The sequence below is a fragment of the Camellia sinensis genome, chromosome 11 (genome assembly GCF_055761805.1).
Source record: "Camellia sinensis isolate YWXY chromosome 11, ASM5576180v1, whole genome shotgun sequence".
Classification (NCBI taxonomy): domain Eukaryota; kingdom Viridiplantae; phylum Streptophyta; class Magnoliopsida; order Ericales; family Theaceae; genus Camellia; species Camellia sinensis.
In genome coordinates this window covers 97,071,669-97,085,314 of record NC_138971.1, presented here as the reverse complement: position 1 = coordinate 97,085,314, position 13,646 = coordinate 97,071,669, and the positions used below count along the sequence as shown (strand labels likewise).

Below are 13,646 nucleotides of genomic sequence, written 5' to 3'. Positions count from 1 at the left end.
TTCAACTTGGGATTATAGGTTGTGGTTCTAATACACAAATGGAAACAATGGGTTTCATTGAGGTTGAGGTTAGGAAAGGAGATGAATGCATCGAGTGTGTGGAAATGGGGTTTAGGCGTTGATGATGGGTATTTGGTCGACTAGTGGCTGCTGCCAGTAATGTACGCATGAATTTGTTGCTGCATGGACACGCAAGTCAAAAATCGAAACCCAAATTTGAAACTATTGGTTGATCATTCTATTCCATATACTTAGAATTTACCATCAACTACCACCTCACCTACTCCACTAAACCTAACCCACTACACCACTACCACCTCACCTACTCCACTAAACCTAACCCACTACACCACTACCACCATCCATTACACCTACATCTATATAAGGAACCATTTGTAATAGACAGAAATGAATCAGATATCAATCAATAAATACATCAATTTTAACATGGTATCAGAGCAAGGTTAAGAACCTAGTATTTTCGCTTCACCGGCGGGCGGCAGCCTCGCCTTGGCCGTCCGCCGGACCTCTCATCTTCCAACTATTTCTGCATGCCGGATTTTTTCATCCATCAAAACCAACCCAGGTACCATCTTGCTTTGCACTCCCTTGAGGACCACTGCAGCTTCATCTCCACCGACGGACCACTGTTCATCCTCTCCGACTCCGGCGCCACCTGCTCCGTCTCCGACTGCATCCCCCTCTGCTCCGACTCCACCGTCTCCGCCGCCAACTGCTCTGGCAAGAACCTCATCTGACTTTACTTGCTGTTTATGAGGCTTGGAAGGTCAAGACTTTTTCGGGTCCATGGTGTTTTGAGAACTTTGTTCAGTCCCGATCTTTGAGGAGAGCACAGGATGTCCGGAAACAGCTTCTCACTATTATGGACAAGTATAAATTGGACGTTAGTGCTGGGAAAAATTTCACCAAGATTAGGAAAGCCATCACAGCTGGGTTTTTTCTTTCACGCAGCAAGAAAGGATCCACAAGAGGGTTACAGAACACTGGTCGAAAACCAGCCCGTTTACATACATCCGAGCAGTTCTCTTTTTCAGAGACAGCCAGACTGGGTCATCTACCACGAGCTGGTAATGACAACAAAGGCGTACATGCGAGAGGTCACAGTTGTTGACCCTAAATGGCTTGTGGAACTAGCACCGAGATTCTTCAACGTAGCAGACCCCACAAAAATGAGCCAGCGCAAGCGTCAAGAACGCGTTGAACCGCTTTATGATAGACACCATGATTTATTTATTACAACACTAATCCTCACCTGACACCCCCATTCCTTTTTTATTATTAGAGACCTGACTTGCACCTCCTCGGCCAACCCATTTCTCTTTTCTTCTTATTATTATATACACCTTTTCTATTCTCCTTTATGCTCCACTCACCACTATCATCACATTTTCCCACTTTTTCAAACCCATTTTAATGATTTCCCTCCTTTCCCTTACTTTCTTCCACCCACGATTTCACCATTTTCTTTTCTTTTAATATATATATATATATATATATTTTTTTTTTATTAAAAAAAAAAAAAAAAAAAAAAAAAAAACATACACCCTTGTTTTTCTTATCCCCCATCCACAAATATTTTTCTCTATTTTTTTATCCATTGTTTTATTTTATTTTATTTTTTCTTATTACACAAAACAACATTCACACAATCACACCAACAACATTCCACCACCTTGTCATTTTATTCATATCAGGGGCTCAACCCGGATCACACTTTTACACCACCAAAAAAAAAAAAAAAAAAAAAAAAAAAAAAAAAAAAACCACATCAACCCCATCCACAGGCAGGATTTTCTTCTCTATTCTGCCGCCGGTCTTTTCTTCTTGCCTCCGTCTTGGGCGGTCCTTGCCGGTGTTGCCTCCGTGTTTCCCACTCCACTGGGCACGATCACTACTCCCTGCTCCTCCACTGCAGCATATGGCGGCCCTCCAAATCGGAACATCACGGTGGCCTTCCGCTTCAGCTCCTTGTTTTCTGCCCTTAGCACGCTTATCTCTGCTCGCGCATCCTTATACATGCGTTGGAGCAAAGCCAGCTGGGAGTTTAAATGCTGCACCTCATTTGTTCTACTCTGCAGCCGGTTCGACAAATTTGTGACCGCCGTCATGCTTTCCACACATGCCTTCAAAGTATACTGATTGGCCTCTACATCCGACTGCACTGCCATTCTTTGCTCCACAGACCGCATCGGAAAGTTCAACGGGGCAAACTCCGGGGCGCTTGGTTGAGGTTCCAGTGCCACCGCACCAGTTCTCTCTCTTGTTGACTCGTTAAGGTCGGGAAAGAGGGTGAGCAGTCCACGGGAAGACGAGGACGAGGCCATTTTCTGGGCAACAGAGTGTTACAGAATATCTCTCGCAACAGAGTGTTACAGACTCTCTCTCTCAGCACAACGAAGAGTTTTTCAGACTCTCTCTCTCAGTACAACGAAGTTTTTTTCAGAGGTTTTTCGCAGCTTTTCTCTGCCTCAGCCTCAGCATCAACCTTGGTTAAATAGCCAAGGCAGCCACGCGCATCGCGCGCCTCTTGCCACCAGCCGACAAACGGGCACGCAAGCCAAGGCGCCCACGTGCCTCGCCATCATGTCCGGCACACCTTTTGATGGATTGGGCACGCCTTTTGATGGCACGCCTTTTGAAAAATTGGGCGCACCTTTTGAGGATGCGATTTTTTAAGGGGTCCGACAAGACTCTGTAAACTGTCCCGACATTGATTCCGGTTAGCTCCTTTATGGGTCCGACAAGACTCTGTAAACTGTCCCGACATTGATTCCGGTTAGCTCCTTTATGGGTCCGACAAGACTCTGTAAATTGTCCCGACATAGATTCCGGTTAGTTTCTACAAGGGTCCGACAAGACTCTGTAAACTGTCTCGACATTAATTCCGGTTAGTTTCTACAAGGGTCCAGCAAGACTTCGTAAACTGTCTTCTACAACGGTCCGACATGATCCCATAAACTGTCTTCTACAACGGTCCGACATGACCCCATAAACTGTCTTCTACAACGGTCCGACATGACCCCATAAACTGTCTTCTACATCGGTCTGACACCGCCATCCAGTGTCCTCTACAACGTTATGACACCCCCATACAGTGTCCTCTACAACGTTATGATACCACCATCCAGTGTCTTCACCAATGGTCTGACACGACCATACAGTGTCTCCTATCCTTTTTTATTTTTATGTATTTTCTTGTTTTGTTCCTCTCTTCAAACTCAAGTTGGTTAGTTTCTATCCTCCTTGAGTTTGCGGGGGCTGTTAGAATTTACCATCAACTACCACCTCACCTACTCCACTAAACCTAACCCACTACACCACTACCACCTCACCTACTCCACTAAACCTAACCCACTACACCACTACCACCATCCACTACACCTACATCTATATAAGGAACCATTTGTAATAGACAGAAATGAATCAGATATCAATCAATAAATACATCAATTTTAACAGTATGTATAAAATATGTGTTATATGGGCAAAATTCATGTTACCGTTGCAACCTCCTTCGCTTTTGCGACCAGCATGATGCCTTGTTCCCTCTACTGCCATTCCTGTCTCACCTAGCTCCCTCTTTCCCATTTGTTCTATATGTATATGTACACTTGTCTAAGTATATATATAATGTGTATATATATGTCTCTGTATATGATTTAAAATATAATTACATTAAAATTAGGTTAAAAAGTTAGGAATTAAAATAAATAATTAGGGATTTAAGGTTAATTTGTGATTTAATGGAATCAATGTTGATTAAGTTAGAAATTATGTGTGTAATAGAAGAGAGTTAAATAAAATAAGAGAAGCAGAAAGGCAGAGGATCAGAAGGGTTAGTCCAAAACCATATGGGGGTTCTATGGCTATTTTTGAATTATAGGAGGTAAATTGCTCCAGCCCCAAACTATAGGGGAGGAGGTAAAGTGAATTTTGACCTATATTATTTAATTGACATGAATAGCTGAAGGAAAATCTCCTTTATAAAGGATTCCTGTTAAGTACCATGAACTGTTGCTTTGGCATGACCAAATCGGAAACTATTTTTGTGGTTACATTGGAGGGGGAGGGGGAGGGGGAGTCAAACCCGTGAATTCCTGGTGAAGTACATGAGTGCTGAACCCAAAGCTAACTTTAGTGGTTTAATTGGGGCTTAGCTAATCAAAAGTTCTTTGTAGAATATACTTCTTTATTCATACTTCCGTCAGTTCTATTTTGTTGGTCCATTATTTCATTTTTTGTTGTCCTAAAATGAATGTCCACTTTAAAAAGTCAAAGTTTTAAATTTAATGCTTATAAAATTACCCCTTGAAAAGTAATTATAAATATATTTAAAAATGAGAATAGAAGGGCATTTTTGGATTAACCCTTTAAAATTTGAATTCAAAATGTAATGATTATGTTTCTTTAATAAGTTTGAAATTTTCAAAAAGGACTATTAATATAGGACAGAAGGAGTATAAATCTTAAAGCTGTGTTTAATTTTATGGATTTGGGAAGAAATTTAGAAAGAGAAATGAAAAAGGTGTGTGAAATGTAGGTGAAATATATTTATATTTCATTTACATTTTACTTATTCTTTCCCTTTCCCTTTCCCTTTCCCTTTCCATTTCCAAATGCCTATCCAAATCTATGAACCAAACACAACCTAATGGAATGAACATTTCTAATGGGAATGATTAGTTGTGTATTCTGAAAAAGTGTTGATAATAGCTCCTACATTTCTTTGGAGCCCCACCTCCTTCATTTTCTTTATTAAACTTTTACCCTAACATAAAATTTTAATTTTGTCCCCATCCTTAACCCTAATCCTAACCCCACCTCCACCCACCACTAACTCCATCCAGTATCTCTTTCCCCGCTATTCCTAGCTTTGGCAATCCTCCCTGCACTTGCTCGCCTCTCCCTAGCGCATCCACATGCCCACCCTTACCCGCCCCCCCCCACCGCCACCAACTTCAGTTGGTTCCTCCTTCCTGCTATTCCCAGCTCTAGAAACCCTTCTTGTATTTGCTCGCCTCCCTCCAGCCCATCATCACCACCCCTGTCCCTTTCATAACCTCCCATAGCCACTCCCCAACATCCTTCCAATTGCCAACCTCCCCTGCCCATCCTCCAACTCCGGTGAAACACTATTTTCCTCTCACTAAGATGAGGATGTTGCTAGAGTGTAAGGGGGCTTGGAGGGGAAGGGTGTGAGAATATATTGCATATACTGTAGGTATCTTCTATATTAGGAATTATGAATGATTGTGGTTGTGTAAATATTTCAATTGATTGTATTTCCATTTTCAGTTATAAGTGTAGGGTTATATAAACTGATGAACCCTTTGTAAAGATTACACAATTAAATATACAAAGTTATTCAAAAATTTATATGGTATCAAAGCCGTGTGCAAAACCCTAGCTCTGGTTTGAAGTTCTCTCTGATTCGCGAACTTTTCCTTCGTAGTCCTCCTAAGTCGCCATTGTACCAAACTCGGGATCAGCATCTGGTCTCGTCGAAATCACAATCTACCTAACGTTACGATCGCGACCCATCTCATTTGTTTCAGTCGCTATTCCTCACTTGAGGGATCTCTCTTTGGTTCTGCAGTCGCAGTTCTCTAGTCTGGGTTTGATTGCAAGGTTTCTCTATTGATTATGTTCGCAATAGCTTTCGCTCTCTCGCTCTAGTTCGAGATCATAAGGGATTCGAGATCGTGACCCTCTCTCTCTCTCGTGACCCATCTGACCCAATAGTTCTCTTTTCTTTTCTTGGTTCGTTACAATGTTAAGAGGATAAAATTCAGGATATCATGTGCAAACTCATGGGTGCTAATTATACTTAGTGGTCTAGTGTTATGAAAAAATTTCTTCTTGGCCGAAAAAAATGGAGTTATATTTCGGGTTCTGTTTCTCGTCCATAGGATTCGAAAACAGATGGATACCTAATTTCTTGTGACACTTGGTATTGTGATAATGCCCAAGTGCTGGCTTGGTTTCACAACTTGGTGGAAGACCGTATTAGGATGATGTTTTCCAATACAAGACTGCCAAGGTGGTATGGGATTATTTATTTGGTGTGTATCAGCGGGCTAACTTTGCCAAACGGTGTTAGTTGGAATCCGCTATCTAGGGTGCTTGTTAACAAGATTGGTCTATTAAGGATTTCTATATTGAGATGACAGGTCTTTAGGATCAGTTGACTCTCATGAAACCTTCTAGCCTCAAGGTACTTGATGATTATTTATAGTTCTGGGAGGCGGATCGTTTGGTACAGTTCTTAACGGCTCTTTCTCCTTAATTTGAGGCTATCCGTGGCGACATCCTTTATTCACCAGTCTCATCTTTCCTCTATGGATGCTATTGTTCGTGAGCTCCTCTCTGAGAAAACTCGTCTTAAGACGATCAGTGAGACTCTGTCTCCATTTATCTTTTGGCTCCTATTCAGCCTCCACTACTATCGACCTTAGCTCCTTATCAGCTTCAGGCCACTGTAAAGCCTAAGAAGGGGCCCCTGGCATTCGATGAGTGTGCCTTCTGCCATTAAAAGGGCCATTGGAAGTTCAATTGTCCTAAGAAGGGACGTTCCACTTCTCAACCGTCTCAGCCCCACTTCTGAGCTCTTACTTAGAGCACCTTTTGGCCTCCAGCTGCTTATATTGCATCTGCTCTGGCTCCTGATCTGGACTTGGCTTCCTTGAGTGCTCAGATTGCTCTGCTTTAGCATATATTAGCTATTTTCTGGTCATCCTTGTCTGCCACTGCTCTTACCTTCCTTCATTCAGGTTTGCTTGAGTCTTCTTTAGGTGTCTCTTATTTTGTCTGACTTCTTTAATCTGGTGATTTTCATTATATGACTCATCAACTCTCTTTACTTCAAAATTGCAATCCCCTTCCCTTTCCTATTACTTAAATGTTGCTACTTGGTTTGGTATATCTGTTTTATCTATTGGGTCTGTCCTACCATCTGACATGTTTGCGGTCACTATTCCATTTGTCCTTTATGTTGCTCAGTTATTTATCAGTTTACTATCTATCAGTTAGCTTGATACTTTTAGTTTTAATGTTATATTTTCTTTTTTTGTCTGTTATGTGTAGGATCGGACCTCCAAGTAGCAGATTGAGACTGGTCATAGAGTTGGAGACCTCTATGTGGTGGAAAGCATCTCCATCTGTCCACCTCTTCGACTGTTTTTTCTTCATTTTAGTTAGATTCTCAGCCAAGTCAGTTTTATTTGTGGCATTCTAGATTAGGTCATTTATCTGTTGACTACTTAAGGTCTTTAGCTTAGTCAGGATTGTTGGGTAAAGTTTTTCTTAATCAAATTACTGAATGTCGGGGTTGTAAACTTGTCAAAATGACAACATTACCTTTTAATAATAGTACTTCTATTTCTGATACCTCGTTTTCTTTAGTCTATACTAATGTTTGGGGCATTCTCTTATTCTCACCAAAAGGGGTTCTGCATACTATGTGTCATTTGTTGAAGATTGCACCCGTTACACTTAGGTTTATCTTATGATTCATAAGTCCGACTTTTACCAGATATATCGTACTTTTCAGTCTATGATCACTATCCAATTTGGGTCTACTATTAAAATGTTGTGGTCTGATTTAGGTGGAGAATACTTTAAAACTGAGTTTTGTGAGTATTTAGCTACTTTAGGGACCATCCACCAAACTTCCTGTTCTGATACACCTGCCCAGAATAGTAGGGCTGAGCGTAAACATTGTCATATGCTTGAGACTACTCGGTCTCTTCTTCTTTCTACCTTTGTTTCGACCCCATTCTAGGGTGAGGCAGTTCTTATTACTGTTTTTCTTCTCAACTGTATGCCTACTCTTCTTTCTAATCGTTCTCCTTATGAGGCTCTGCTTTCCCACATACCTAATTACTCTCTCCTTCGAGTCTTTGGATCTGCTTGTTTTGTCCCTATTCCTCTCCATATGATAGGACCAAAATTAGTGCTCAGTCTGTCTTGTGCGTCTTTTTGAGTTTTAGTCTTACTCAAAATGGCCATCGTTGTTATGATCTTGACTCTTGTCGCTTTTATGTCTCCCGCCATATTGCCTTTCTCGAATGTTTGTCTTACTTTCAATTTCTTCCTAATCACTGCCCCTGTTTCCAAAGAGAATTTGCTTCACATTGATTCATTTCTTTCTGAGGTCCCTCCTAATTAGTACATCTCTACTGTTTCCTTTTCTCCTCCTGCTCCCCCTCCTACTGAGTACATCTCTATTGTTCCCCATGAGCTTGTTTCCATTTCTCCTCATCCATTGTTAGTTTATTCTCGTCGCAAGGCTCTTCTCCCACCGATTGTTTCTGTCCATGCTGTTGCTCCTCTTGCTTCTGATGACACTGATCTTGATGATTGTCAGTATCCCTTTTGTCAAAGCAAGGCCATGGTAAAACTTGATTTTTTTAATACTTATTTTTCTCCTTCATATTGTACCTTTTTGTCTAATATTCATTCCTTTTCAAAACCCCAGTCTTACAAGGAGGCCTATCAGGATCCTAATTGGGTTCAAGCTATGGAGGATGAGTTGTTTACAATGCAAAAGACTTTCTTGAGAGCTGGTTCCTTTTCTTGCTGACAAGAATCTGATTGGTTGCAAAATGGTCTATAAAGTCAAGACTTATTCAGATGATTCTTTCAAGTGCTACAAAACTCGCCTGGTTTCAAAAGGTTTCTCACAGGAGTACTGTCTTGATTATGAGACTTTTGCCCTTGTCACTAAAATGACTATTGTTCGTACGTTGATTTCTGTAGTTGTCCGTCAATGACCTCTCTATCAAATGGATGCTAAGAATGCTTTTCTTAATGGTCATCTCACTAAGGAGGTTTACTGTGTCCTCTCCCTTTTCTTCCTCATTCCTCTGGACATGTTTTGTCGCCTTTGACATACTCTTTATGGTTTGAAGCAATCTCTCCATGCTTGGTATGATCGCTTTTTAGACTGTTGTTACTCAACTTGGGCTTCATTTTTGTGCCCAAGATTTTGCTTTGTTTTTTCTCCACACTTCTGTTGGTTTTGTTGCCTTGTTACTTTATGTGGATGATATGATCATTACTGGTTCTTACTCCTCTGCGCAGTGGGGGAGGGTCGATGGTGGGGAAGGGGGCTTGCATTGTAGAGGGGGGCATTGGAGGAGGTGACAGTGCAGGCAGAGGTGAAGGTAGGGGTTAGGGTTAGGATTAGGGTTAGGGTTAGGTTGCATTGCGGAGGGGGGCATCAGAGGAGGTGGGAGCAGCAGCCAGAGGTGAAGGTGGGTTAGGGTTAGGCTTTAGGAAATGAGGCTGAAATTGGAAATAAGGTAGGGGTCCAAAGAAAAAACTATTAAGTTTAAAAATTTAGAGATGGTGTCCATAAAGGGGTCCGAAAAAAATTGGTGGGGACAATAATAACACTAATTTTCAAATATATAGTTTACTCGTTATTTATTTGGTAATGCATCTCATAATAGATTTCTTTGTTGAATAAGTTTAAGAGTTTTTTTCTCTCCAATGCTGAGTTCCATGGAATGGTTTTATACATAAAACTCAGCACCGCTGCAGTTCAACATATATATTTAACCTAATGATTTTGCTAGCCCTTGGATCATTGTTTTTGATGATTGTTGAATTAGCATATCTGAATTCAGTTGTGAAATTTTGTATTTTGATCTTCCATTAAATGTGTGATCTGCATTTTTCCTGTTTCTTTAATGCATCTAATCAGCGCAATTCACTTGTTTCTCTCAGCAACACTATTCACCTGATGGCCATGTTAGCTGAGGAGCTTGATCATCATCATTCCAGCAGCTTGACAAACTGAGTTGCAATTGTTTCTTCACATTGCAATTACAGGTCACCTGCAAGTTATGTACAGCGTAAATGTGGGACATGAATACCTCAACATTGATCATTCAAGAACAGAAAATGGTGCTGATCCGACAAATGAGGCACCACATTTTGTGACACCGCGTGTCTTCATATTTTTCAGTGACACTGTCAGTGTTCACTCCCTTTTTTGTATGATCTTTTTTTGGTTGAGACCCTCTTCTTTCTTGATTTTTGTTTGCTAATGGCAGCAAATATGTACGCTTCCAATCCACTCTGAATATTGCTGTTTATTGAATGCAGACACGGTAATGACTTCAAATGATCAGTGTGTTGTAGGACATTTCTGAGGATTGAGAAGATGCAGAGTTGAATTCTTCATTTTGCAGCGGTTGTCGTGTTTGCTCTACCGGTGTTTCACTTTATTTTTTTTTTATTACATTTAGGTGTCGTTTGGCTAGGGGGTTCTCGATTAAAAAAAAGTCAGAAAGTCAACAAATTCAATCCCATTAACAAAATGTCACATCATATTATCAGTTAACCATTTTTTTTCCGTAACTATCTATTCAATTAAAAAAAATGATATTTCACACATCATTTTTTTTTTCACCCCATAAAAAGGTTAAAAAGTAAAAAAAAAAAAAAAAAAAAAAGAAGCTAAATTCTCAATAGCACTTAGATTTAGGTTTTGGTTTTGGTTTTTGTTTTTGTTTTTGTTAAGAAAAGTTTTAGGGATACTTTTTCATAAATTCTTTTTCACCTACTTATGTTTCATTTAGTCTATATTATTTTTTTATATTTTAAAAAGTCCTATGAGTGACATATTACTAAAATATCACTAATAATATTCACATTTGTAGTGTGAATGTTTTGTGATGTGAATGGGAAATTCTATTTCCACACACCTGGTTACCTCAATGCACATCTTTTCTCAGTGCATACATTTAGTAATTTGATTATTAATTTTTGTTCTCATTCCATACGCCAATTATTTCAATCATACCCTTAACTCATATTTTGTACACACCACCTCAACTCTTTTTCCACACACTTATTCAAAGTTGAAGAGTAATAATCTGCCCTATTTCGGTTCATAGTGAAGACATGAAGAAAACTCCATTGAAGAACCTACATTGACACTATCTCTGTTTTTTAATTCGACACTTGATTTTCAAAATAGATTGATTTGCTTAACACTGTTGTTCCGAAATATATTGATTTGTATATGACCCAAAGCAAAGTGATCATCCGTGGAGATATACTTGGATGAGTCAGTGCATGCGACAATTAAAGGACAATCGTTCCTGTAGGGGAGTTTTTTTTTTTTTCTAGTAGTTTTGCTTTGCAATGAAAGTTCCAAGTATCAGCCTCTGATTGACTACGGGATTAGCCTTTAGAGTTATGTGGCTATACTAATAGTAGCTTATACAAACTGTAATTTTGAATAAAATAGAATATTTCGACATTGATTTTTCAAATTAATCGTGAAAAAAAAACTTCCACACGAAAAAATTAACTTTTTCATTACTGTTTTTGCTGTTATCAGGAATATTTTTACTTGATTTTGAACCTTCATTGGTTTGAGAGTATTGCTTTGTAAATAATAGAGGAGTATAGAGTGTGTAGCAAGCAAAGTGAGAAACAATGAAAAAAGTAACCAATAATGAAGAAATTAGGATTTAGTTTTTTTTACTCAAAAAATATATATAGAGATTTTTTTGTTTTTGTTTTTAAAATATGTGTACAGAGAATATTTTGATATAATATTATGAGTGTAGGTGAATGTCCATTATAGTCATTTTAATTTAAGATATAATTATCATTAAAATAATATTTCATTAAGCATGTAGAGTAAGGTAACTAGGTGTGTGCAAATAGAATTTCCCGATGTGAATGTTCATAGCATCAATGTAAATGTTAACATATTAATGTGAATATTCACATTGTAAAATATAAATGTTCACATCACCAAATTGCTAACCGTTCAAAAAATATTTGTAAGGGTAGAAATGTCTATAAAATACTTTAAATATGAGAATTAGGATTTAGTAGATTAAATGTTCAAATAATAAGACTTATTGAAATATAAGAATATTTTATGAACTAATTGGGATACAAACACTTGAAAAAGAATTTTTTAATAAATCTCCCAAAGTTTTATTGCAGTTATATTAAATGGCGTATTTTACGGTAAGTATATGTGTGTGCAAGAATGAGAAACTAAGATCATGAGTTTGGTAGAAAAGATTTTTACCATCTGAATCGCACAAAATATATAATAAATACCTTATTTTGATTTTACTTATGGTGTGTGCGCCATTTAAATTCAAATCCCACTCGCTTCTCTATCTTACTTATTTATTTTTTTTAATAGAGATTTGAACCTAGGCACAAACAGTAATGAAAAAGAGTTAGTTATTAAGGAAAACTACACTGCTCTTGAGATTTGAAAAAATTATAGTTTAATTCATTAGTTTGGCATAGTTATATTGAACTCTTTTGAAAAAAAAATAATAATAAAAAAAATTAAAAAATTAAAAATTACATAACACTAAGTTTTCTTTTCATTAAAAATTCATAGGTGAATTACAGTAATGATACTTGTAATTTGAGACCTGTATCATTTTAGTCTCTGACCTTTTAATTGTGATACATTCGACCTGAATTTTGAATCACGTTCCAAATAAAGATAATTGAAGACACCATTACTCCATTTTAAAGGCAAAGTTGTCAATTTGATAAAATATAAATTAGTTTGACAAAAATAATTTCCATCAAGCAAAAATAAAATTATATAAAAATGATAAATCTTTTACATTTTTATTTTTTTTCTTACCAAATTAATTTTTAATATGTGTTTAGATAATAATCATGTAATGGGTGGTTATTTTTGTTGATGTTTTCGGATGGTTATCATTTAATAGATGATTGTATTTATTGTTAAGATATATTTTTGGGTGGTTATTCTATGATGAATGGTTATTAGGGCTTTAAAGTGTAATCAATCTATTTAATATATGAAGTATTTTTAATTTTATATTTTTTTATTTAATAGATTGGTTTAATACTGACATCAAAATTATCGTTATGTTTGACTTTTGAAAAAATAGAAATTAATTTAACGAAAAAAAAATATTTAAAAAAATTATTTCTACCTTCCTAAAAGATAAAATTATATAAAAATGATGTGTTTTCTTTTATTTTTTTCACTAATTTAATTTTTAATTTCCTAGAAAAACTTTTTGAAAATAGATTCTGAAAATTAAACTAAATAGAATTTTATAATCAAGAAAGTTCCGACATTATTCATTAAAAAAAGACTTACATTTCAAACAATATACAAGTTAACCAACACAAACAAGTTTTATGACGATTTTGCCCTTGAAATAGACCATTTGTAAAAGAAATATCTTTGATTGTTCTTGTTTAGAACAAGATTCAAAATTCAGGATAAAATGTATCACAATTGAAAAGTTAGGGACTAAAGTGACACAAGTCCCAAATTACAAGGTCTGGTAGTGTAATTCGCCCAAAATTCATTAATCGCATGGATGAAAAAATTATATTATCATTTTTTTTAAAAAATTTGAAACCGTACATTATGTTTTCTTTATATTTATATCTTTATACCATCATAAATTAATTCCGATCTTTTTTACCTTACTAACAGAGAGGTTAGTGGACCACTTTTTTTGTAGTATTTTTTTTCTAAGTCCCTAGTCAACAATTTTTTCTAGTTTAAGGACAGCTGAAAAAAAAACTTTACTAATTTAATAACACTAAATATGTTGTCTAAACTACCCTTAGTTCACTACACT

General features: G+C 37.2%; 1 protein-coding gene and 1 pseudogene across 7 annotated transcripts in view; both read left to right on the top strand.

Annotated features, from left to right (window-relative positions):
* The window catches only part of LOC114318832 (uncharacterized), a 35,703-nt gene extending 25,553 nt beyond the window's left edge, over positions 1 to 10,150 (top strand). For all 6 annotated transcript variants that reach the window (XM_028265791.2, XM_082894362.1, XM_082894361.1 and 3 more), the window contains one exon: positions 9,751 to 10,150. In XM_028265791.2, the coding sequence (XP_028121592.2) occupies positions 9,751 to 9,783 (33 nt within the window). In that variant the 3' untranslated portion in view covers positions 9,784 to 10,150. The remainder of the gene's footprint in view (positions 1 to 9,750) is intronic.
* Positions 125 to 1,558, top strand: LOC145803260 (putative pre-mRNA-splicing factor ATP-dependent RNA helicase DEAH5 pseudogene; annotated as a pseudogene). Its single transcript, XR_014345378.1, has 2 exons — positions 125 to 128; positions 615 to 1,558. The product of XR_014345378.1 is annotated as a putative pre-mRNA-splicing factor ATP-dependent RNA helicase DEAH5 pseudogene (transcript).
* Positions 10,151 to 13,646: the final 3,496 nt, after the last annotated feature.